The following is a 26,535-nucleotide window of genomic DNA, read 5'->3' as shown; positions in this document are numbered from 1 at the left end:
ATTATTCAATGGCCAGAATGGGCTGCCCCTCACCCCCCCCCCCCCCCACTCCAACATAGTAGCAAGGTGCCCCTCCAAAATTCTTTGCCCCCAGAAGGGAGACTCCCAAGGGGCACCATAAATGGCGCGGAGGCCTGCTGACTTTATATAAATGGCCCCCTCACAGGATTTGCAATGTGGTCTGGGCCGGGGCAGACTGGTGGCCAGAAATCTCGCACCGTCGCACTTCACACGGCAGAACAGAGTCTTGGAATTTCAGCCCCGATATCTCTCCAGTATGTCCTCTGGGACAAATAAAGTCTCAGCACTGGAAGTTGACCAGGCACGTCACTCGCTGCAGCCGCAATTAAATTGATGAGAAGCCACATGCTATCAACTTCGAAATGTTCAGGTTCCAAGCAAACTGCAGATTATAGAAAGAAAGAACGAACTTGCATTTATATAGGGCCTTTCACGACCTTGGGACTTCCCAAAGCACTTTACAGCCAATGAAGTACTTTTGAAGTGTAATCACTGTTGAAATATAGGAAACACAGCAGCCAATTTACACAGCAAGCTCCCACAAACAGCAATGTCATAATGACCAGGCAATCTCTTTCAATGTTGTTGATTGAGGGATAAATATTGGCCAGGACACCTTCTTCGACATAGTACCATGGATCTTTTACGTTCACCTGAGAGGGCCTCGGTTTAACGTCTCATCCGAAAGACCGCACCTTCGACAGAGCAGCTCCATCTTTCAGTACTGCACTGGAGTGTTAGCCTAGATGAAGGCAACAAGGAAGAAAGGTGCCCTAAGGCTAGGTATCGATGATTTGACGATCTCCCGGGACATGTACGAGCTGCAAAAGTGCAAGCTTTAGTTTAACAACTTCAAGAGGATTCCTTAGGATGAGCACATCGACTATGACTCCTTGCGATTCTGGAAATTCAATGTGGGGCTCTTATGAGATCTTTATATCAGTAAAGCATATGTTAAGACAGATGGAGCATTTGACAACTTGACTTTGAAAAACAGCCTGAAATGGCAAGTTATTTACGTGAGTGGCACCCCCAGACTGTGTGTTGCAGTTCTGAGATTTGGATTAGGGTAAAGAGAACTTAAAAAATGAATTACCTTAAAATTAGAGCTAGGCTGTTCAGGAGTGCAGTCAGGAAACACTTTTTTACTCAAAGGGGAGTGGAAATCTGAACATCTCTCCCCTAAACACTTTTAAGACTAAGATCGATAGATTTTTGTTGGGTAAGGAACAGGCTCAAGGGGCTGAATGTCCTCCTCCTGTTCCTATGTTCATACGGCACACTGATTTGGGGAAAAATGAAAAAGAGATAGGTAACTAATGCATGAATGTGTTTACTCAGCTACCAACAGATTGTCAATGTTTATCCCTTTCATTTGGTCTGGATTGACTTTTATGTAGATTGTTCATGACCGAGGCTTACATCGGCATGGGTCGAATGACCTCCTTCTGTGCTGTAACCATTCTATGATTCTAACAGACCCAGATATGAGGCGATGAAAACCCCAGTGCTGGAAAGCTTTGGGAACCATTGGTACAAAGTCACCTGTTCCACCCAAGCATGCTACACTTACCATATTGTCATATCTCAAGTTACTCATAGTATCATAGAAAATTTACAGCATGGAAGGAGGCCATTCGGCCCATCGTGTCCGTGCCGGCCGAAAATGAGCCACCCAGCCTAATTCCACTTTCTAGCACTTGGTCCGTAGCTTTGTAGGTTACGGTACTTGAAGTGCATATCCAAGTACTTTTTAAATGTGATGAGGGCTTCTACCTCTACCACCCTTTCAGGCAGTGAGTTCCAGACCCCCACCACCCTCTGGGTGAAAAAAAATTTCCTCAGCTCCCCTCTCATCCTTCTACCAATCACTTTAAATCTATGCCCCCTTGGTTATTGACCTAGTTACTGACTCATATACTGTATCCCAAAATGTTATTTTCTGAAAAAAATCTAACTTGCATATGAATGAATCGATACCATCTGCTTCCACCGTCTCCCTAGGGAGGCTATACCATAGACTTACCAGCCTATTCCACAGATTGTACTACAGAATGGAGTGATTGCCTCCTGAAAACAGGAACATGACATTGGTGTTGTCTATCCTGAAGAACATATAAACAAATTATCTCCTACCTGTCACTTCTGGTGCAATAACTGTAAAGGTTACTGAAAGGAAAATATATTGTAAGGGTAGAGATTCATGCATAAAAAAAGAGATTCATGCATAAAAAAGGTTCTGTATTGCTGCAAATTAAAATTGAAGCCCCGATCATATCAAAGTTAAAGGAGGTATTTCAGACTGTCATCTCTACTTCTCTTTATTTCTGTAACTATATGCTGGTACTTATTGAATCACGATGAAACTTGGAAATCCCCTGTAATAAGAAGCTAAGATAATGGATAATGCAAAGTTCCCAATAACCTTTCGAAGTGACAGACTCTAAAGGTTAATGGGAACTTTGCATTTAATTTTTGAAAATTGTGATTCGTCAAGTACATCTATGGACAAGAGAAAATCTTTTAAAAAGCTGCTGTAATTGGAAATTCATCAGCACTAGAATTTATATTACTGTTGCTAAAGCTTCATAATTTGAGAGAGATTGTAGGCATGGTGATGCTAAACATTAGAAGCTCAGCAGGCAACTCTCTGAGTGGAGGCACGCAAATTCGAATTTCTTTTCTCTTGGATTTTACATCGTAGTCACGCTGCATAGACAGGTAGAGGGCTAAACATTTTCTGAAAGAAAATTGGAGGTTGAATAATGTTTATAGGGCAATGTTACAATATGTGAAAGAGGATATTGTCTTCTGACTCACAACACCTACACCTATGCTCTAGTAAGTAGCCCTGTTTAGCCATTGTGTGCGTAATGTAATAAATGGCTAGAAGCTATGTATGCTGATCAATAAAGTGAATCAGTCCAACCTCAAGATCCCTTCTCCTTTGGGGTTTTATTAATTATACTGTCTCCCATCTTGTTGAGTACCTTGTAAGCTTTGGTCATGAACAGTCTATATAAAAGTCAATCCAGACCAAATGAAACTTGGAATATGAATGGATAAACACTGATAATCTGTTGGTAGCTGAGCAAACACATTCATGCATTGGTTACCCATCACTTTTTCATTTTTTCCCAAATCAGTGTGCCATATGAACAGGAGTAGGCCATTCAGCCCCTCAAGCGTGTTCCACCATCATGGCTGATGTATACCTTAACTCCATTTATCCACTTTTGGACCATATCCCTTGACCCTCTAACCCAACAAAAATCTGTTGTAGACTAATTGATAGAGACTGATTGCTATCATTAGTCAACAACTCCATTATTGTTGTATCAGGTGACTACCAGGATGATAGAAGGCGAACTGGATGGACCTTGGTCTTTTTTCATCTAGCAAGTCCTATATTCCAATGTTCCTCATTAAGAAGACAGTTGAAAGTAAATGTCATTCCACACAATCACTTGACTCTACTTCACCCCAGTGGCCGTTAGTTGCTAAGCTACACGTTTATCCAATAACATACTTTTTCTCACCAACTTTCTTCTCTTGTCTCATCTCCTGAAAGCATTGACTCCGTGTTGGGGTACAGTTCCTGGGATGAAACCCACGGAGACACTGAGGAGCTTAAAGTTAATCTTTGTAATTTTGTTGAAGTACAAGATTTGGAGGATAGAGCAGGAATCTCAATATTTTAATGCAATGGAAGTAACTCGACAGCCAATCTCATAGGACCACAAGAATTTAAGCAGCGGTACACATTTCTGGACTGTGTCAGATCTATTCTGTCTCTTTGGTAGTGAACACAGCATTTTTATTGTGGAATTCATACGATGCACTGCAACTTGACAAAATAAAGTTTAATTTTTTCTGTACAGCTAAGGTCAATGCTTGCTTCCATTAAAGAGAGAGAGCTTTAAGGAGCTTTAATGAAAAGTATATAGCAAACACCGGAGAAAGAATCACTAAAAATGCAGCATCATTGAAACAACTTACTGCACTACAACAATGCCATGGTGACCTTTGCTTAACATTGTCTGTCTGCCCAGTATCAGACTCCTTTAAATGTACAACCCCATTGTTTCTTTGTAAAATATTAGAGATATTTTATAGATTATTAGTGAAAGTTTAATGCTTGCATAATATTTTTATTTTCTTCAGCTATCTAACATTGTTCAGTCGCTTTTGTGAACGACCATGAACATTTGACCTTAAGAAAAACAAGAAGCATGTTTGGTATCAGGAGCTCCTGGATTTGGGCTAGCGTGACATTTTGTACAAAGTCCAACATTCTCATTAGATTTGGGAGGTTTTTATAATTTGCCCAATTATAGATTTGCTATTCCATTATTTCCCATTGTGTATCCATTCCTAATTTAAATTAAAGCATGTTTCAGAGAGAATGTCTTTCACGTGCATGACATTGTAACTAAGGAGGAGGAGTGTGAAATATTGGATGGGATAAACATAGTGAAAGAAGAAGTATTAAGGGGATTAGCATCTTTCAAAGTAGATAAATCACCAGACCCGGATGAAATGTATCCCAGGCTATGAAAAGAAGCAAGGGAGGAAATAGCGGAGGCTCTGACCATCATTTTCCAATCCTCCCTGGCTACAGGCATGGTGCCAGAGGATTGGAGGACTGCTAATGTTGCTTAAAAAGGGAGAGACAGATAGACCGAGTAATTACAGACCAGTCAGTCTAACCTCGGTGGTGGGCAAATTATTGGAAACAATTCTGAGGGACAGGATAAACCATCACTTAGAAAGGCACAGAGTAATCAAGGACAGTCAGCACGGATTTGTCAAGGGAAGGTCGTGTCTGACCAACTTGATTGAATTTTTGAGGAGGTAACAAGAAGGGTCGATGAGGGTAGTGCATTTGATGTAGTCTACATGGATTTAGCATGGCTTTAGACAAGGTCCCACATGGCAGACTGGTCAAAAAAGTACAAGCCCATGGGATTCAAGGGAAAGTGACAAGTTGGATCCAAAACTGGCTCAGTGGCAGGAAGCAAAGGACAATGATCGATGGGTGTTTTTGTGACTGGAAGGCTGTTTCCAGTGGGGTTCTGCAGGGCTCAGTACTAGGTCCCTTGCTTTTTGTGGTATGTATTAATGATTTGGACTTAAATGTAGGGAGCATGATTAAGAGGTTTGCAAATGATACAAAAATTGTATCATCACGTGATTGATAGATTGATACATGATGCCTTAAATTTTCTATGATTCTATGTTTTTTGGGGGCTGCATTTAATGTAAGCATGTCCTCTTCTGTGCCATCACTGAGAGATTTCACTATTCTTCCTTGCTAAATAAATATTGACATTTTAAAATATCGATAGGTTATTTTAAGGCAACAGATTGGCTCATTCACATGCTTTCAATGTGTATTTAAAGGAGTAACATTGCCATGGTGAAGTAACTTACAAGACACCATCATGTTTATACAGATAGGAAGGCAGAATTACATAATTGCATCATTATGGCACTAAACTGGTGCTATAAATTTATTTTTATTTTATAAACCAAGGTTAAAATCAGATATCACTATTGATAAAAAGGTTCTGGCTGTACCAGAATATGAAGAAAACTCCTTAACATAGCAACACCGCCCCTTTGAAGCTAAGCATACATAAGCAAAGACTTTCAATGTTGGCAAGTCGTAATTCAACTCTTCCTGAGATGAAGAAGTCAAGTATTATCAAAGAATCAGAATAACCAGGCCTAATTTAGGAAGAATGGATCTCCATGATCATCTTCACTTAACTCGCCACTTTAGTCCACAGTCCTGGCAACATTGGAGAGGATTGCTCTCCCAGCAATTGAAAATGACTTTCAAAGGTGGAACAAAAGAGAAATTAATTAAGGTATAGGGTTTTCTTGAGGTCTTTTAGAACTGGCTGCACAACCCATTTAAATATTGCTATTACATTACACAGGCTTAAGAATATTTCAACTGGGTGCGACTTGAAAAATTTTCAAGTTTTTTTGATTGGTTTCCAGAAGTGACCTGGACTTCTCCATAGCCACTAGTGAGGTCTGGAGTTGCTAAGTGATGAACTTTGACTTGGGGGTCAAAGATACCATTGATATGTAGAATTTATAGGCACTCCATTCTCCATAACTATTTACGGCCATGATTTACAAAGAGCTCTGGGCTACTAGATATAGTTTTACCCATGGACTGAGTGATGGTTCAGTAACCCCTCAAGCTAACACTTGGACCATCTGACCTGACATTGCTTCCTGGAAATGGGGTGATGGAACAGTAATTTTATTAACATTGTGTCTCTCATATTAAGTCGCTACTGTTTGGACAACTTCACAGTCCCTCAGTAACAATGTTCTAGTAATTATAAAGCAATTCTTTCATCTTTGTATATTGAATTGTCCTGGGCATTTGACTAGTTCCAGTAGCACATAGCTCACTTACCACCCATACATCAGCTTTGGGTCACTTTCTAAGGATAAACTTCACATCCATATTCCAAAATGTATCAGCATTTCCAGCTGAGCGGTTTTTTTTAAGTTTGATTACAGACCAAGTTTATCAATTCAAATATTTTAAACAAGACCCAAGCCTTTAGCTGTACAATCAGCTTGATGTCTAGCGGGCACTTTAACAGGTTCTGGGATGCTCATCTCAGATGTGAGGATAATGGGAATGAGTATCCCCTGAGAGTTGACCCTTTTTCCAAGAGTAACTGTGTTTGGTGTCAACAAAGACTCAGTCTCAGTTGACCTTGCTGGGAAAGTTGTACAACCATTAACAATCAAAACAGATTCCCTGTCAGTGTCAGTGTTCCCATTCATCCAGAACACCCAGTTTATAACTACCTGAGAGCATGGTATTAGGTGATCTCTTGTACCACCTGCACATCCCCACATTTTAACATAAAAATGTTGCTTCTGCCACCAGCTTTGCTCTTACAACTTTTGTTGTGGTGCTGAACAAGGTCTGCATTGCGGCCAGTAAGCGGGGACCTGCTGCCACTACACAGTGCAAGACCTCCTCCTCCTTATCATCCGTGTTCAAATAGTTCTAGTAGTTTGGCCCAGTCATGCAAACAAGCGATGACTCCATTAAGCTCACTATAAATTAAGCCCTTGTCCACATGGGCTGTACCCTTGTTTCAGTTGCAAGAGTGATCTTTGCTGATGGGTTTAATTATTACCAATTGTTAATTGCTAAAGCCTGTTTTAAAGGGGAGAGCTTTTAATAGTATTTCTTGGTTCTGTACTGATGACAGTTTTCTTTTCCAGTATGGGTGGCAGAAGTCTTGTATTATGGAAGATTGATGCTGTAACCTGATCCAGTGTCTTTCCGTTTCTTACCTTGCTCATGTTGGTTTTGGTTGATGGCTGCTTCATGTATTTTCGTAGTTATGTCCTTCAGGGCATGAAAACCGTTAGCTTTGCTTTTGCAACTTTCGTTGTGGTGCTGAACAAGGTCTGCATTGTGGCCAGTAAACTGGGCCCTGCTGCCACTGCACACTGCAAGGCCTCCTCCTCCTCACCATCTGTGATCAGATAGGGCTTGGCACATTGTACAACCCCCATAATTATCTCTAATTCTGTTGCACGGTCCAAGTTTTCTCACTTTGCTTTTCACAATGCTATTCATAGACAATATTCCCAAACAATGACTGAAATAATTCAAAGGTCATAGACAATCACATGCCTAACCCTTAATGTTAAGGCAATCCCATTTTACAAACAACCTTAAACTGTTACCATACTTCAGTGTATTATACTGTAAAACCTTTTCTTTCAATAGAAATTCAAATTATAAAAATATAAGGTTAGCAGAGGCTAAGTATATTCAAACTAAGATCAAAATATTAACACAATCCACCCGAGAAGGACAGAATCTCTCAGGAGTCAATTTTCCAACCCTTTTTGTTCCTTGATTTGCTAGGTCTAACGATAAGGAGCTTATAATGCACTGCAGCTACCATCTGGACAGTTTTATTTGGGAAAGCTCGATAAGTACATGAGGGAGAAAGGAATAGATGGATATGCTGATAGGGTGAGAGGAGACTAGGGTGGAACATAAACACTGGCATAGACCCGTTGTGCCAAATGGCCTGTTTCTGCGCTGTAACCTTTCTATGATTCGATGATTTAGAAACCAAAGTTGTGGGGATTGCATTGCTGGGCAGCCTTGGAGTAATCTCATGACTTCCCTGTAGACTTTTTCACGTTGATGCACTGCCCTGTTAAGCAAAACAGTGTTAATTCTGAACACCAGCAGAGAGTAGAAGGCACAATTGCCATCCACCCAATTTAGTCACTTCATGCGATAGAGGCTATTAGGGATTTTCACCTGAACTATTTGAAGATAAGCATTACTTGCTGCCTAGAAAAAAAAATTGATACAAAATAGATTTTAAATAGGAACATAGGAACAGGAGTAGGCCATTCAGCCCCTCGAGCCTGCTCCGCCATTTGATAAGATCATGGCTGATCTGTGATCTAACTCCATATCTTTGGCCCATATCCCTTAGTACCTTTGGTTGCCAAAAAGCTATCTATCTCAGATTTAAATTTAGCAATTGAGCTAGTATCAATTGCCATTTGCGGAAGAGAGTTCCAAACTTCTACCACCATTTGTGTGTAGATGTGTTTTCTAATCTCACTCCTGAAAGGTCTGGCTCTAATTTTTAGACTGTGCCCCCAGTCCTAGAATCCCCAACCAATGGAAATAGTTTTGTTCTATCCACCTTATCTGTTCCCCTTAATGTCTTATAAACTTCAATTAGATCACCCCTTAACCTTCTAAACTCTAGAGACTACAACCCCAATTTGTGTAATCTCTCCTCGTAACTTAACCCTTGAAGTCCGGGTGTCCCTCCAAGGCCACGATGTCCTTCCGAAGGTGCGGTGCCCAGAACTGCTCTCAGTACTCCAGGTGCGGTCTAACCAGGGTTTTGTATAGCTGCAGCATAACTTCTGCCCCCTTGTACTCTAGTCCTCTAGATATAAAGGCCAGCATTCCATTAGCCTTATTGATTATTTTCTGCACCTGTTTATGACACTTCAATGATCTATGTACCTGAACCACTAAGTTCCTTTGGACATCCACTGTTTTTAACTTTTTACCATTTAGAAAGTACTCTGTTCTATCCTTTTTTGATCCAAAGTGGATGACCTCACATTTGTCTACATTGAATTCCATTTGCCACAGTTTTGTGCATTCACCTAATCTATCAATATCGCTTTGTAATTTTATGTTTTCATCTACACTGCTTACAATGCCACCAATCTTTGTGTCATCGGCAAACTTAGATATGAGACTTTCTATGCCTTCATCTAAGTCGTTAATAAATATTGTGAATAATTGAGGCCCCAAGACAGATCCCTGCGGGACTCCACTAGTCACATCCTGCCAATGTGAGTACCTACCCATTATCCCTACTCTCTGTCGCCTTTTGCTTAGCCAGCTTCCTAACCAAGTCCGTACTTTTCCCTCGATTCCATGGGCTTCTATCTTAGCTAACAGTCTCTTGTGTGGGACTTTATCAAATGCCTTCTGGAAGTCCATATAAATAACATCCATTGACATTCCCCTGTCTACTACTTTAGTCACCTCTTCAAAAATTCAATCAGGTTTGTCAGGCACGACCTACCTTTCACAAATCCATGCTGGCTCTCTCTGATTAACTGAAAATTTTCGAGGTGTTCATTTACCCTATCCTTAATTATAGACTCCAGCATTTTCCCCACAACAGATGTTAGGCTAACTGGTCTATAATTCCCTGGTTTCCCTGTCTCTCCTTTCTTAAAAAGTGGAGTGACATGTGCAATTTTCCAATCTAGAGAGAAGGTTCCTGAATCTAGAGAACTTTGAAAGATTATAGTTAGGGCATCTGCAATGTGCTCACCTACTTCCTTTAAAACCCTGGGATGGAAACCATCTGGTCCTGGGGATTTGTCACTCTTTAATGCTATAATTTTCTTCATTACTGTTGCTTTACTTATGTTAATTTTATCGAGTCCCTGTCCCGGTTCAATATTAGTTTTCTTGGGATTTCCGGCATGCTATCCTCTTTTTCTACTGTAAATACTGACGCAAAGTAATTGTTCAACATGTCCGCCATTTCCCCATTGTCAATGACAATATCCCCACTTTCAGTTTTTAAGGGGCCAACACTGCTCCTGACCACACTCTTTTTCCTACTATAACTATAAAAGTTCTTCGTATTGGTTTTGATATCCCTTGCAAGTTTCTTTTCATACTCTCTTTTTGTAGCTCTTACTATCTGTTTTGTGACCCTTTGTTGATCTTTGTATCTTTCCCATTCACCAGGATCTGTGCCAATTTTTGCCTTTTTGTATGCCCTTTTCTTATGTCTTATACTGTCCCTTACCTCTTTAGTTGTCCATGGCTTTTTTTTGGCAAGTAGAGTTCTTGCCCCTCAGGGGTATAAACCGGTTCTGTATCACGTTAAATGTTTCTTTAAATATTTCCCACTGATCATCAGTCATTTTATCCATTAACAGATTTGCCCAGTTTACTGTGGACAGTCTCTGTCTCATCCCATTGAAGTCGGCCTTACCCAAGTCTAGAATCTTAGGAGCTGATTCTCTTTTTTCCCTTTCAAACACTACCTTGAACTCAGTCATGTTATGATCGCTATTGGATAGATGTTCACGCACAGTTAAGCTGTTAACTAAATCTGGTTTATTACTCATTATTAATTCTAGTATGGCTTGCCCCCTTGTTGCCTCTAGGACATACTGCTGTAGAAAACTATCCCGGACACACTCAAGAAATTCACTACCTTTCTGACAGTTGCTAGTCTGCTTTTCCTAATCTATGTGAAGGTTAAAGTCCCCCATTAAGACCACTATGTCTTTCTTACACACTTGTCTAATCTCTGCATCTATACAATCAAGCACTTCAGAGCTGCTGCCAGGGGTCCTATACACAACTCCCACAATAGTCTTAGATCCTTTCCTATTTCTCAATTCAACCCATAAGGTCTCTGTTGGCTGCTTACCTCTCGTTATATCCTCCTTTGTCATTGAAGTGATTTCATCTCTAATCACTAAGGCTACTCCTCCCCCTCTTCCATTTTCCCTATCTCTCCTGTAGACCTTTTAACCTGGTATATTTAGTTCCCAATCCTGACCATCCTGCAGCCATGTCTCAGTAATAGCTATCATGTCATACCCTCCAATTTGAATTTGTGCCTGTAGTTCATTTAATTTATTCCTTATACTCTGTGCGTTTGTATATAGAACTCTTAGTTGGGCCACACACCCTAGCCTGACCTTCAGCTTTGATGCTGGGTTAATTGCTTTACACCTCCTAGTTTTCACCTTATCTGTAGTGTCTAAAGTACACACTCTTTCTGCTGCTCTATGCTTTTCCCTTTCACTTGTTCTTGAACAACTATTTCTACTATTTGTATTGTAAATTTCCCTGGGTCCTCCCCTCGCTTGCTGCTCTCAACTTTACTCTCTTCTGACTCCCCGCTCAGGTTCCCATCCTCCTGCCTTGTCTGATTTGATTCCCCCACAGGAGACTGGTCAAGAAGATACGAGCCCATGGAATCCAGGGTGCCTTGGCACTTTGGATACAAAACTGGCTTAGTGGCAGAAGGCAGAGGGTGATGGTCGAAGGTTGTTTTTGTGACTGGAAGCCTGTGGCCAGTGGGGTACCACAGGGATCGGTGCTGGGTCCCTTGCTGTTGTGGTCTACATTAATGACTTGGATATGAATGTAAAAGGTATGATCAGTAAGTTCGCTGATGATACAAAAATTGGTAGGGTGGTAAATAGCGAGGAGGATAGCCTCAGTCTGCAGGACGATATAGATGGGTTGGTCAGATGGGCGGAACAGTGGCAAATGGAATTTAACCCGGAAAAGTGCGAGGTGATGCACTTTGGAGGGACTAACAAGGCAAGGGAATACACAATGAATGGGAGGACTCTAGGCAAGACAGAGGGTCAGAGGGATCTTGGTGTGCAAGTTCACAGATCCCTGAAGGCGGCGGAACAGGTAGATAAGGTGGTAAAGAAGGCATATGGGATACTTGCCTTTATTAGCCGAGGCATAGAATATAAGAGCAAGGAGGTTATGATGGAGCTGTATAAAACACTGGTTAGGCCACAGCTGGAGTACTGTGTGCAGTTCTGGTCGCCACACTACAGGAAGGATGTGATCGCTTTGGAGAGGGTGCAGAGGAGATTCACCAGGATGTTACCAGGGCTGGAGCGCTTCAGCTATGAAGAGAGACTGGGAAGATTGGGTTTGTTTTCCTTGGAGCAGAGGAGGCTGAGGGGGGACATGATTGAGGTGTACAAAATTATGAGGGGCACAGATAGGATGGATACTAAGGAGCTTTTTCCCTTCGTTGAGGGTTCTATAACAAGGGGACATAGATTCAAGGTAAAAGGCGGGAGGTTTAGAGGGGATTTGAGAAAGAACTTTTTCACCCAGAGGGTGGTTGGAGTCTGGAACTCACTGCCTGAAAGGGTTGTGGAGGCAGGAACCCTCACAACATTCAAGAAGCATTTGGATGAGCACTTGAAATGCCATAGCATACAAGGCTACGGACCAAATGCTGGAATATGGGATTAGAGTAGACAGGGCTGATGGCCGGCGCGGACACGATGGGCCGAAGGGCCTCTATCCGTGCTGTATAACTCTATGACTCTATGACTCTATGATTTGTCAGATTTGAGGCAAACAGCTTTAATAGATATTTAATTCAAAATTATTTCTGTCACAAATAATCTCATTTTGTATTCATTTAAAAAGAGTTATCCTGATCCAATTCTAACTTTTAATTGTTCGGGTATAATATTATACCAGCATTTGGCTAAGATACCTCCCATTCTAAACAAAGCATAGTTCCAATTTGTCATACTCAGATGTGAGGCCAGCTTTTCACCAAATGCTGCTGACCCCAAAAGCAGGTCTGTACTATGTTAAAGACTACATCTTCCTCTTCCTAAATCTACCTTTGCAGCTGTCGCAATGATAACAGATCCTGCTGTGTCTGCATTCCCTCATGTAACAGCCCCTTCTATCACATCCAAGGACCTTACCATTCTCATTTGGATAGAATATTATTGCATTGATTTGGCAAGTAATAAAGCTTTGAATTTGGGGGATCAAACCTACCTTCATGTAAACATTCCATGACTTTTCTCACACCATCAAAAGGTGGTTCTGAAGGCTTTTCCTATTGTATAAAATATATCTAATGACAAAGTCAGGGGAACTGTTGACCAAATATAGATAAACCAGGAAAGGATAATGATTTTTATGACCTATTCCCTCTTATATTCCCTGCCCCCAACAAAATTGGTTTGGTTGCACTTGATTATATTCAACAACAATGTGCATTTATATATTAGCTTTAACCAAGAAAAAGACCCCAAGACTCTTCACAGAGTTAAAAAAAACAATGGACTCTGAACTGTTGTGGGAGAATTAGGAAAGATGGGTGAAAACTTGATTGGAAAGATGGACTTTGTGATGGCAGAGAGATGCAGAGGTGGTAGGTTTAGGGAGAGAGCTCCAGAGAGTAGGGCGGAGATGGCTGAAGACTTTTTTCAATGATGTAACAGCCAGTTTAGGGGTGGGGGGGGGACGACGACATAATAATAAAAGACTAAAGTCAGAGGGTTTGAGGGAATCTAAAGCTGGAGGAGTTTGCAGAGGTAAGGGCAAAACAGTGGAGAGATTTATGAAAAGGGCATTTTAAATTCAAGCCAAGGTAGGTCTGCAAGAATGTGAGTCGTGAGCAAGCGGGACTTAATGTGGAACAGGATGCAGCTAGCGATGTTTTAGAAGATTTGGACTTTATGGAGGGTAGAGGGCAGGAGACTGGCATGAAGGGCTTTGGAGAGGTGGATCCAGCAGTGACAAAAATGTGGATCGGGTTCCTGTTGGCATTTAGGGGTGAGGTATGGAGGAGGTAGGATTGAAGTCGGGGCGGAGGGAGTTCAACTGGTAAAGGTGGAAGTAAACAAGGGCTTGGTGATACATAGGATATGGTTTGAAGCTCAGCGCTGGGCCAAACAGGATGATAGGGCAGTGCACAGCCTGGTTCAGCTTGGGAGAGCAGGCAGGGAGGGAGATGGAGTCAGTGTCAAGGGAGCAAATATTTTGGTCGGAACCAAAGGCTTCGGTCTTCACGTTCAATTTAAGAAAATAGGCAAAGAAAAATTATGTTTGCATGAAATCTGATCAAAATATGGGATTACATCTCCGGTCTCATTACGACGGCTGCGCTCCTCCATTTATATTAGCAGTAAAAAAAAGGGGCAAATATTCTTTAGTGCTGTGAGAAATGTAACACTTCAGTACCATTAAACAATGGCAAACTTCATTAAGTTTTGAGATGTAAGTTTGTATGTGAGAGAGAGGGAGAAACTGAGAACGGTGAAGTTGAAGACTCCTTGCTTTGGGAAAACGTGGAAATATGAATTCCATTGTTCCTCAGGCCCCTATTTTATTTTCGAGTCCAACAAGCATCTTTTCTTCATGCTTAGCTCTCTGGATCCTTGCTGAAGACCTGTCTTTCAAATCAATCCTTCTTCACTTTTCCAAGGATGAGTAACTGGTTTCCTGTGTTTCGAGCAGCCGGCAATGACGTGGCTGGGTGTTAATATGCAGATCTGGGGCTGGTGAGAGGGGGAATGCGACGTGTCTGCGTGATTTAAAAAGCAATTGCAGCTTCCATCTCTACCCAGCTTTTTTCCATCAAGATAGTCGGAGAGAGAGAGAGAGAGATCGTATTTAAAGCGCTTCTAATCTCGCTCCACATCTCAACATGTCAGGCAATAAGAAGCCGAATACGGTAAGACATAGAGCTGCAGAGCGGATTCAGATTAAAGTTGCAGTTCGGAGTCCAACATCATCTGTGCTGTGTGTGTGGGGCGGGGAGTGGAGGGAGTCCCAGTCCAACATTCAGCTCGGAATTAAGAATTGCTTTTTCTTAAACTTTAGTTTTGGTGAAAGTAGCGGCTTAGAGCATTCGAATGGAGTTAGTGGCCGTGGAGTATTGTTCACTGATCGCTAAACATTCCACGGGTAGTCGCACTGGATTCACTGGTCTTCACCAGGCAATAGGAGTCTGGTTCTGGTTATACTGAGAGCAGACACAGGAAAGAGAAAAACAGCAACTGTGAAAAGAATATATATGAGCACAATGTGAATATATATATATATATATATGAGTAGCAGTATAGTGTTATGAGTAGCAGTATAGTGTTAATGTGTGTGTACAGAATAGTTCATATGGATATATATTATAAATAAGAATGACAGAACAGTGTTAATGTGAATACATATAACAGTGAAGTTGAAGTCTCCTTGCTTTGGGAAAATATCTGTGCAAGGATTTTTAAAAATCATTTAATATTGTGTTGATGTTTTCAGTACAGCCAATGATTCAAATAGGTGGGTATTTTACAGAGATTATGTAGGTGTTCATTACCTAGGGCTGGCATAATTGACACAAAGCTTCTCTTTTCAATACGGTCTAAATACAGTATGTGCTTGTCTGAGCTATGTAGGATGTCACTTGTATGCCTGTGCTCAGTGCAACAAACATTGATTGTGCATTATGAACAGTGGCTCATTCATGAATGCAAACCTTTCACAGTTCAGTATGAAATCAGACCTATTCCCTAGTGATGTTGGTTCTTTTGGTATTTCCTTCCATGAATACCAAATGGCGATGGCTGATGGCTAGCTACCTCACAGAGGGGAAAAAAGAGGTGCTTAATAAGAAGGAACTATACTAAAACCTATAGTTTTTAAAGGGAGGTATGGATGGTTGTTACAGTAGGTCAATGTGGACAGTGTGCTGTGAAGAAGGCAGGTCTCCTGTCTGGTGAAAAACATTGGTTAAAAAAGTTTTCCCAGTACAATGCACTATTCAGATCTACAGTCCTAATGTTTTCTAATTAGTTCCTCCAGTGCATTTCATCAACCCACACAGTTGATGTGTGTCTAAAATGTTTCCTTTCCAACTTACCTTAGTTGGAGTGAATAAAATATGTTTAATATGGCCATAGTGAGGCTTTAACATCATTGAAAATTTTTTTCCATGTCATGCTAAAACATTTCTGGGTGAGACAAAGATGTTGTCTTAATGTGGCTTTTAACCTCTTTGATCAACCTTAATGCTGAATCAGAGAGGAAATCAGTTTCTTTTTGAGCTGGTCTTTTACATTTAACAGTTATTTGAAAATGTGCAAAACTGCTGAAATTCTTTTCTTTTGATCCTTCTATTTATTTTTCACAAGTCACTGTAATACTACCAAATTATTGAAACAGGCTTGGAATGGAGCAATTTTAAAGCAGGTTAGTTTGTTTTTGGTCAGTTGGGTATCTGACAGGGAGAAGCCCATCATCAGCTTGTTTAAGTGGATCCAAACCAAGCAACTGAAAAATCTGCATAAATAGATTTTCGAATTACCCAATTGAGTGCACATCTCTTCTCTTAGAGGCACAGGTACAAAAAGTAATCAAATAGGCTAATGCAATGTTGGTCTTTATCTCGAGGGTTGGAATACAAAAGGGAAGAAGTTATGCTTCAGTTGTACAGAGCCTTAGTCATCACTACTAAATTTATTTTTCACTAATTTCCATCTGTTCCACTTTCCTTGCTGACCTTGAAGTGATAATCTTTTGCCAATTATCTTGAATCTGGTTACTGACCGTCCCATCAGTGGAAACAGTTTCTCCTTATTTACTCTATGAAAACCCCTCATAATTTTGAACACCTCTATCAAGTCTCCCCTTAACCTTCTCTGCACTAAGGAGAACAATCCCAGCTTCTCCAGTCTCTCCATATAACTGAAGTCCCTCATCCCTGGTATAATTCTGGCAAATCTCCTCTGCATCCTCTCCAAAGCCTTGATATCCTTTCTCAAGTGTGGTGTCCAGAATTGGACACAATACTCCAGCTAAGGCCTAAACAGTGATTTATAAAGGTTTAGCATAACTTCCTTGCTTTTGTACCCTATACGTCTATTTATAAAGTCCAGGATCCCGTATGCTTTTTTAACAGCTTTATCAACTTGTCCTGCCACTTTCAAAGATTTGTGTATGCGAATCCCCAGGTCTCTCTGTTCCTGCACCCCCTTTAAAATTGTACCATTTAGTTTATATTGCCTCTCCTCATTCTTCCTCCCAAAATGTATCACTTCACACTTCAAAGGTAGAATTTGTGGTGGACTGTAACAACAACAACTTGCATTTATATAGCATCTTTAACATGGAAAAACCAAGGTGCTTCAGAGAGTAAGGGAATAGATGCAGAGTCGTGGAATGAGAGTCTAACAGGGGTGGCCAAATGTTTATTTGGGGAGATGCATTTTCAGCAGGTTTTTGAAGGTGAAAAGAGAAGTGGAGAGGCAGAGATGTTTGTGGAGGGAATTCCAGAGAGTTGGACCAAGGTTGCTGAAGGCTTTTCCACCAGTGGTGAGCTGGAGAGAGAGGTGTTATGCAAAAGGCCAGAACTGGAAAACCACAGAATGTGGGAAGGGAAATAAGGCTGGAGGAGGTTACAAAGGTTGGATGAGGTGAGGCCATGGATGGAGAGGCAGGCAATATTATGGAACTGGACATAAGTGGCCTTGGTGACAGACAGGAAATGGGGTTTGAAAATCAGCTCTTGGTTAATTAGGACACCAAGGTTTTGCAGGGTCCAGCTCAGCCTAGTTGAGTGACATGGGAGGAGAATGGAGTCAGTGGCAAAAGAGCAGAGTTTATGGCAGGGACTGAAAATGATGGCTTTGGTCTTCCAGTAGTTGGAGAAATTTTGACTCATCCATGACGATGTCAGACAGACCAACAGTAGTGGCTTGGCTGCAGGGTCAATAAAGGTTGTGGAGAGGTGGGTGTTGTCAGTGAACATGTGGAAGCTGACCCCACGCCTGTGTATGATATCGCCAAGGGGCAGCATGTAGCTGAGGAAGAGAAGGGAGCCAAGGACAGACCCTTGGGGAACTCTGGAGATGATTATGTTGATTACAATAGAAACACGCAGGAAGACTAGGAAATCTGAGAATGATAATTATGCACTCTAAACCCATGTAAGGCATTACAGAGGAGAAGTTGTTAAATTCATGCCAACAGACCTGTGATAAGATCTGTGTTCCCTTCCACAAGTGTTCACGATCCATGAGTCTTGACTTTCCATAGGGAATTGGATTCTTTGCATTGGAAATACTAAATCATGACCAGTGTGGCTCCAAATAATCCATGACTTCTAATTCAAGTAAGGTCTAATTCCTCAATTCACACAATTCCAAATGATGAATACAGGGGTCCCTTTTTAAACCTTAATGGCAGCAGATTTACACAACACTGAACAGAGCTTGAGCAAAGTTTGATTACATAATCCTGTTGAACGTATGACATGAACAGTGAAAGTATTCAGTATTGCACAGTATTGGATTACAGTGTCGGCTGAGAACGTCTGCAGTGAACATTTTTTTTAAGGAGTCTTTCAAACACTGCTTTACTGTTTCACACACCTGGCACACCATAGTGTCAAACTGTTTTAAAATTATAGCAGCAAGCTCTGCCAACAAGAACAGTTAGTGAAATAATTACTGCAGTTCTAGCTGATGCTGTAAAGAGGGGAATGCCTCCACATTTATGTATTTTTTTACAGTTGGAAGTTTTATTAAGTTCCTCTCTGGCATTTTCTGTTCTGCTGGTTGGTTATCCTGGAAATTTCAGTTTGTGATTTTCCCCACAAAGGAAACTGTCTCTGTGACTGAACAATCATCAAGGTTTCCAAATGTGAAGGGCCCAGATCACCCATATTATCATTAGCAGATGATAGGACAATATTTTGCAATAGGCTCTTTAATTAAAGTCCCACTGGGGATTTTTTTCTGTAGTTTAATGCTTGTTTAAATCAGGGAGACTTTGTCCATGAAATATAAATAACTGTGAAGATAATACACTTCAATTCTTAGAACTGACAGTGTATGACCTTAACAGTCCTAACAAAACAAAATAAACATCCAAGTATTAATGTTCAACTTTTACTAGAAAGTAAGTGTGACTGTTTACTACCACTTACCACTACTACTAAATAGACATGCCTACGTGTTTTCCTGTAAAATTTGTGCCCATCAGATCCAAGGACATCAGTGCTGGGGAATGGAACATGTTCCAATTTTCTGCCTTAGCAAAGTCATGAAGTTGGCTGATAACGGAAATGGAAAAATCCACCCTGGTGCGGTGGGGGGGTGGGAGGGAGGGTGCTGTTTTGAGACTGGGGTTAAGGCAGGTTATTGGACATCTAGTTGAGTAGTGCCTGACCTGCAAGTGCTTGATGTTGACACAATAGGGGTAATTTTAACCTAACCCGTCTGTTGGCAAACTGGCCAGATTGGCTTGGCCATCCATTTTACACCCTTTATTTCCTTTTTTAATGGAAAGTAAAATCGGCCGGGGTATAAAACGTGCAATCGATCCGATCCTGTCAGTTTTCCGTGGAAGCAGATTCAATAGTAACTTTCAAAAGGGAATTGGATAAATACTTGAAGGGAAAAAATTTACAGGACTGTGGGGAAAGAGCAGGGGAGTGGGACTAATTGGATAAGTCTTTCAAAGAACCGGCACAGGCACGATGGGCTGAATGGCCTCCATCTGTGCTGTACAATACTATAATGAGGAGCAAGTTTCTTGTGCTGACCCAAACCTACCAGTAAATGGGTTGAAATTCAGCAACTCCTTTTGTATGGCTCTTGTAGCAGGCAGAGAGAAGGGATTCTCAACCTGTTAGTCAGGGCTGAATTTGAAGGCAGGTCCCAGTCAAAGCTGTCAGTACTCGGGAAACAATTGCTGCCCCACAGTTACAGTTAGCAGTGAAGATTCAGTCCACTCCCAATCTGGGATGAACACCTTTGCCTAGGATGAGCTTGTTGCTGGGTGGCAACCATCCACCACATGGAATGGGATTTTTTTTTAAACTCATTTCCATGTACTTGGGTTACCATCGAGGTCCTGCCTATGCCTTATCAGCTTGATCGGCTTTTGCAATCCCTTAGTAATTATTTACAGATCTGATCTAGGAATCAGACCACCTGACCTTATTCTCAACTGGGGAAGTGCAATAACAGGTGTCAGCTTTGGCTCAGTGGGGACCACTCTTGCCTCTGAGTCAGAAGGTTGTGGGTTTACGTCCCATTTCAGAGACTTGAGCACATTGTACAGACTGACAGTGCAGCCCTCCCTTAATACTGGACTATCAGAGGTGCTGTCTTACAGATGAGAAAGTAAACCAGGTGGTTCCCTCTCAGGCATGGCATTATTTTGAAGAAGTGCAGGGGAGTTCTCCACAGAGTCTTGGCTAATATTTATCCCTCAACCAACATTGAAAACAGATTATTTGGTCATTATCTCATTGCTGTTTGTGGGATCTTGCTGTGCACAAATTGGCTGCCGTGTTTCCCTACATTATAACAGTGACTACACTTCAGATGTCCTGAGGTTGTGAAAAGTTCTGTATAAATACAAGTCTTTTCCTTTTATCAATGGGAAAGTTTTGTGTTTTCCTCTCATTTTTCCCAATATCTCTCCCTAACTTCTACCTATTCTTCAATTTCTGTCTCTCTCTCAATATCTCTCTTCAAATCTACCTCTCCGTAATCAGTGTCTCCAAAAAATAATGAATGAGGGTCAACTCTTCAGCTGTAGCTGTGACCTGCTGGGAAAAAATTAATCTGGAGTTTGGTCAGCATATTTTCATTAATTTTTTTCTCAGCATGTGACAAGTTAAAACCGAGTTCCAGATTGGAAAGAACAGTGTGCGTACCTGCTCAGGTAGGGTGGAATTTGCATATTTGCAGAGTCGAAAAGCATCAGGGAGCCTACATATGAAGCAATGTGAAAGGCCCAACTGAAGAATCCAAGTGTCAGAAATGGAACAGTAGGAAAGGCCAAGTGCAATGAAAGAGAGGCCCCAGGGATTATGATGGAACAAAGGGAGCAGGGGCACCTGCTAAGTGAATGTGAGGTGAGGAAGTTAGGGAGTAAAGTTTCACATGGGGACAATTAATGAAATGGTGGACAAGGATTGAAAGAGGGGAGAAATTGGGAAATTTTCTTGTTGCACATAAAGTCGGTGAATTTTTTTTGACAGATTTGTTTGGTTGCTTTTTGGTATTTGCTGGCTGCCCATCCCCCTGCATTGCCCTGAAAAATGTCCACTTTCTTGCAATCTAGGTTTTTCCCTTCCTAGACGAGAGCAGCCTGGGCCTGATCAAAACCTGGCTCACTGACAGTGAGTTGCACTCACTAGGGATGCCCTGCTTCTCTTGAGTCCAATATCTCCCTTCATTCTCCTCTTAGTCGTGCCCTTTACATAAACTACCCCACTCACATCCATAGCCACCCAATGGCCTGGGTAGTCTTCTGACCATACTATCAGATGAATACCTCCAAGGTCACAATCACTGACTGACAACTCTGGTCATTTCTTCATTTCTGTTTCTCATCATGCAAAATGCTCTTCCTACTTCAAATCCATCCACCTTATTTTGCTGTCCCTGGAAAAGAGCTCCTTCACCTCCAATTCCTTTACTTCTAACATTTGGCCCCTCAATTACTCTGCACAATAACGGCCTTACTACCATTTAAATACTCTTGTGCTTGCTATACCCTGGAAGTCTTTCACCCCCACTGCTCTTCCTGGTACAACCTGCATTCCCTTGGTCTCAAGTCTGTGGGCTAGATGCTATAGCACATGGAGTATGTCCAACTTGGATATTATTTACCAAATTTATCTTCACCATCTCAAGCAGTAAGGCCTTTCTCTCTCTTCTGCTGGGGTAATACTACAGGGCAAGGACAGCCCCAAACTTTTCCATACCAGCATAAATGATCTCCTCTGACCTATTTCCCATGCAACCTCTATCCTCACCTCTGTTTGAGATAGGAAGGGATTATGGACCTCTTTGTTTCCAAAATTGAGACCAGTGCTTGGCTGCCTCTCTTTCTCCCCCCATTGTACTCTCACACTACTCACTCATCCTAATTGCTCTCCCAACCTAGCCCCCATCCCTACATTCTGCAGCGTGTCCTCATCTCTTCCCGAGCCCTCATTAAAATTTACTTCCTTTAGGGAGCTCACCACCTGCTCTGTCAACCTCTTCAAACCCATTTTCTCAGCAGCCAACCTTCTCCTCTTAGCCCCATATTCACTGACATTATCAATCTCTCTCTTCAGGCATTATTTTCGCCCTCATATAACACTGTCATTGTAACCTCCTGCTTTAACAGCTAGACCCAGCTATAGTCTCAACTACTGCTTTAACTCTATCCTACCCCTTTTTTCCAAGAAATTAAGTCCACCACCTTCTCTGTCAACCTCTTCAAACCCATTTTCTCAGCAGTCAACTTTATACTCTCCTGTCCTACCACTACCTGTTTGAATCCTTTCAGTCCGGTTTCTGCATACCCTACAGCACCGAGACTACATTGGTCGAAGAAATCAAAGACAATGTGACTGTAACAGCTCATTGTCGTTCCTCATCCTCCTCAATGTCCCCATCACTTTTCAGTTCAGTTCAACATCTAGTCTAACATCTGTTTTGGGGAAGTTATTGGATACTATAATTAAGGACAGAGTGACTGAGCACGTAGAGAAATTTGAGCTGATTAGAGAGAGCTAACATGGATTTGGAACGGGTAGGTTATGTCTAACAAACTTATTTGAATTTTTTGAGGAAGTAACTAATGTAGTAGACAGGGAAACAGTCTATGGATATCATTTATATGGACTTCCAGAAGGCATTCGATAATGTTCCACGTAAGAGACTGTTAGCTAAAATTAAAGGTCATGGAATTGAAGACAAATCATTGACCTGGTTAGGTGGTAGAAGACCGAGAGTAGGGATAATGAGTATGTATTCAAATTGGAAGGAAGGTGACTATTGGTGTCCCACAATGATCTGTGCTGGGATCTCAACTATTTACTATATTTATTAATGACTTAGTTAACACAATAGAGAGCTATATATCTAACTTTGCCAATGACACAAAGATTGGTGGCACAATAAGTAGTGTTGACGGGAGCATAAAATTACAAAGGGGCATTGATAGATTATGTGAGTGGGCAAAACTGTGGCAGATGGATTTCAATGCAGGTAAGTGTGAGGTCATCCATTTTGGACCAAAAAGGATAGATCTGAGTATTGCTTAAATGGTGAAAAGCTAAGAACAGTAGAGGTCCAAAGAGATTTTGGGGTCCATGTACTCACTAAAATGTAGTGGTCAGGTACAAAAAATAATCAAAAGGGCTAATGGAATGTTGGCCTTTATATCTAGAGGGCTAGAATATAAAGGGGAGGAAGTTTTGCTACAGCTATACAAAGCCCTGGTTAGACCACATCTGGAATAGTGTGTACATTTCTGGGCACCATACCTTAGAAAGGATATATTGGTCTTGGAAGGAGTGCAGCTCAGATTCTCCAGAATGTTACCAGGACACCAAGAGTTAAATTATGAGGAGTGATTACATAATCTAGGCTTGTATTCCCTGGAAGATAGAAGGTGATGGGATGATTTGATTGAGGTTTTTAGGATTTTGAAAGGAATTGCTAGGGAGGATCGAGAGAAACTTTTTCCGCTGGTGGCGGAGTCTAGGACAAGAGGACATAACCTTAAAATCAGAGCCAGGCCTTTCAGGAAGGATACAAGAAAAGAATCATGTTCCATTGCTAGCTGTGCCAACACAAAAACAGCATGGTGCTATGAAGAGTGGTGATGAACATAGGAACAGGAGTAGGCCATTCAGCCCCTCGAGCCTGTTCTGCCATTCAATGAGATCATGGCTTATCAGTATCCTAACTCCAAGGTGGCCTCTGTTGTTCTCAAGTGGTACCTTCTTGGTTCATCCCATTTATTGTTTACGTGCTACCCCCTCAGTGATATCATCTGCAAGCATGGGACCAAACATAAGTCGATGATACCCAACTTTACCTCACTAACATCACCATTGACTCCAGGGTTATTATTCAACTTCCCGTCTGAAATTAAGTCCTGGATGAGTCAAAAGCTTAACATCAGCACAACTAAAGTCATCCTGTTCAGCTCTCGCTATCACCATTTGGTGCTGACTCCCTGCCTGCTTGCTGAGACTGAGGCCCTGATGGTGTGTAAACTCAGCATTCTGTTCAACCCTGAGCTGAATTTTCAACACCTTATATAGTTCATCACCAGACCGCCTTCTTCCACTTCTAGAATGTTGCCCATATACAACCCTACCGCTCTGGTACTGAAACCCTCATCCATGTCATCGTCATCTCGAGTTTCAACTTCTCAAGTGCTCTCAGATCCAGCCTGGCTGCCTCTATCCAGACTGCAACTAATCCAGCATTTTGCGATTCAAGTTCTCTCCTGAACTGTTACCATGCCTGTCCTCACAAGCTTGCCCCACCCTGATAATCTTTTCCAGCCAAACATCCCACTCACATCCTTCACTCACCTAATTCCCAATCACTCCTTGTCCCTTACTCCTTCTGCCCTACATCAAACACTGATGTTTCAATTATGTCTCTGTCTTCTGAAACACTCTTTCAAAGCCACTTTGCCTTGCTACTTCTTGCCATATTTTCATGAGCCTGCTTAAAATCTCTGTTTTTGACCTTGCTTTGGGTTCCTGCCTCCCTTATACTATTTTCTTCCCAACGTCTTACCTCTTACTGACTGTCAGCCTCCTTGGCCACTGTACACTGTATGCTGTTGTTGACGCCTCATGTGCCTTTGATGTCCTGGCCATTCCAAAATAACATTGGTCCAGAGCTCAGCCAGTAAAATGTAATCATTTATAAAGTGCACACATTTAGCCACTTAGCACGCTGTGAAGACTGCGTCACTTGAGAGAGAGCTGCAAGGAAGTTTTCTCTGTTTTTCCGAGGCACAGAGTGTTTTCTTCAGGAATTACGAGTGCTCTGTTCCATTCCCCTTGATTGTGTGATTTTTAAAAAATATATATTAACCTGGTGTTATCGCTGGCAGATAGAAAGGACGGGAGAGTTACTTTTGTTCAGTTGATGCCAGGCCGGTTCAAGACTTAAGATTTACTGGTTTGAGATTTATTTCCCAATTTCTATCTTGGTAAATCTTAAAAGTTAGGACAGATTTTTGATTTTAAGATTACAGTGTTCCCATTCAAGGTGACATAATAACACACAATATTTTCCAAAATACTGTTGCCTGGTGAAACGTTTCAGTTTGGCATGTTGTACTTGCTGGATCGAATTACTCGTAGAAAAAACACATTCAAGAAATAAAGAAGCGTAAAGATAGCTTGATCTAAAAACTATTGTTCCAATGACGGAAACCTAAATTTAATTCTTTTAAATCTTCGCCAGGGTCAAATTTGTGTGATGTTGTCCTAGTTTCAGTTGTCACCCACTACACCTTCGTGTAAAACCTGCCCTATAAGTTGTCACGAATAGCGCTCAATTTACAGTAATGGGGTATGGCCTAAATTTTACAATGCTTGTATTAATATGATATGCTCCACCATAGACGTAAAATTCAAGTTTCAAAGACAGTTTTCCAGTGTAAGATTAAACTTCCTTAATTACTTAAGTAACAGCCTCCATTCATGCAGTTCCTTTGTAAAAACAGTCTTAAGTTGGTTGTGCAGTTACCAGAGACTCTCGACTGAATGCCCTCGTTTTGTGTCGAGTTTTAAATGGTGCTTGTTTGACTGATTCATTGTCCTCAAGCTGCACCTTCTTGAATTTCTGAAATTACGATGATGTTTCCAAACTCCTGTTGCTTATTGAAAGTTTGAATCCTCGCACTCACTTACCTCTTTATTCTCTCTCTTTCACTCTTGCTTGGCACTATTTCCCATCAGCATGCTGTCTACAGCTGGGGATTGCTGCAGCAAGACATGAACACAACCGTTTGATATGTGGAAAATCTTGAGTTCACCACTGACCGAATTGATTGCTGAAAAAGTAAGCAGCAAATAAGATAGCAAACACTGACTGAGCAATCAAATAAAGGGGCAACAGTTACCACTGCAGTACTTCAACAATTTGTATTTATATAGCACCTTTGACATAGTAAAACATCCCAAGATGCTTCACAGCAGCATTATCAGACAAAATTTGACCCCGAGCCACATAGGACAGGTGACCAAAAGCTTAGTCAAAGAGAGAGGTTTTAAGATGCGTCTTAAAGGAGGAGAGAGAGTTAGAGAAGCAGAGAGGTTTAGGGAGGGAATTCCAGAGCTGAGGGCCAAGGCAGCTGAAGACATGGCCGCCAATTGTGGGGCGAAGGAAATCGGGGATGCGCAAGAAGCCAGAATTGGAGGAGCGCAGCGTTCTCTGAGGGTTGTAGGGCTGTCTTCACCCGTCTTCTGCAGCTATTTAAAAGCGAGACTCTGAGATATTTTCATAACCTGCATCCAGACGGAATACTGCCAGCAGCAAATGTGCATGGACAGCTGCCATTGGTTCTGGATGCCATTTTCCTTCTGGCAGGGTGATTCATTT

The 26,535-nt window shown here is 41.5% G+C and overlaps 2 protein-coding genes across 3 annotated transcripts in view; both read left to right on the top strand.

Moving 5' to 3' along the window:
- minpp1b (multiple inositol-polyphosphate phosphatase 1b) overlaps window positions 1-26,535 on the top strand; it is a 152,073-nt gene that overhangs the window by 122,831 nt on the left and 2,707 nt on the right. The gene's annotated exons all lie outside the window — the stretch shown is intronic.
- Window positions 14,647-26,535, top strand: part of papss2b (3'-phosphoadenosine 5'-phosphosulfate synthase 2b) — a 55,100-nt gene continuing 43,211 nt past the window's right edge. The window contains exon 1 of one of the 2 annotated variants that reach the window (XM_068002550.1): window positions 14,647-14,846. In XM_068002550.1, the coding sequence (XP_067858651.1) occupies window positions 14,820-14,846 (27 nt within the window). In that variant the 5' untranslated portion in view covers window positions 14,647-14,819. Of the gene's footprint in view, window positions 14,847-25,932; window positions 25,996-26,535 lie in introns of those variants that run through there. The other variant, XM_068002549.1, reaches the window with a different exon arrangement.

This window comes from Heptranchias perlo, chromosome 21 (genome assembly GCF_035084215.1).
Source record: "Heptranchias perlo isolate sHepPer1 chromosome 21, sHepPer1.hap1, whole genome shotgun sequence".
Classification (NCBI taxonomy): Eukaryota; Metazoa; Chordata; class Chondrichthyes; order Hexanchiformes; family Hexanchidae; genus Heptranchias; species Heptranchias perlo.
The sequence above is the reverse complement of the archived record's forward strand: the minus strand, read 5'-3'. Positions and strand labels throughout refer to the sequence as shown.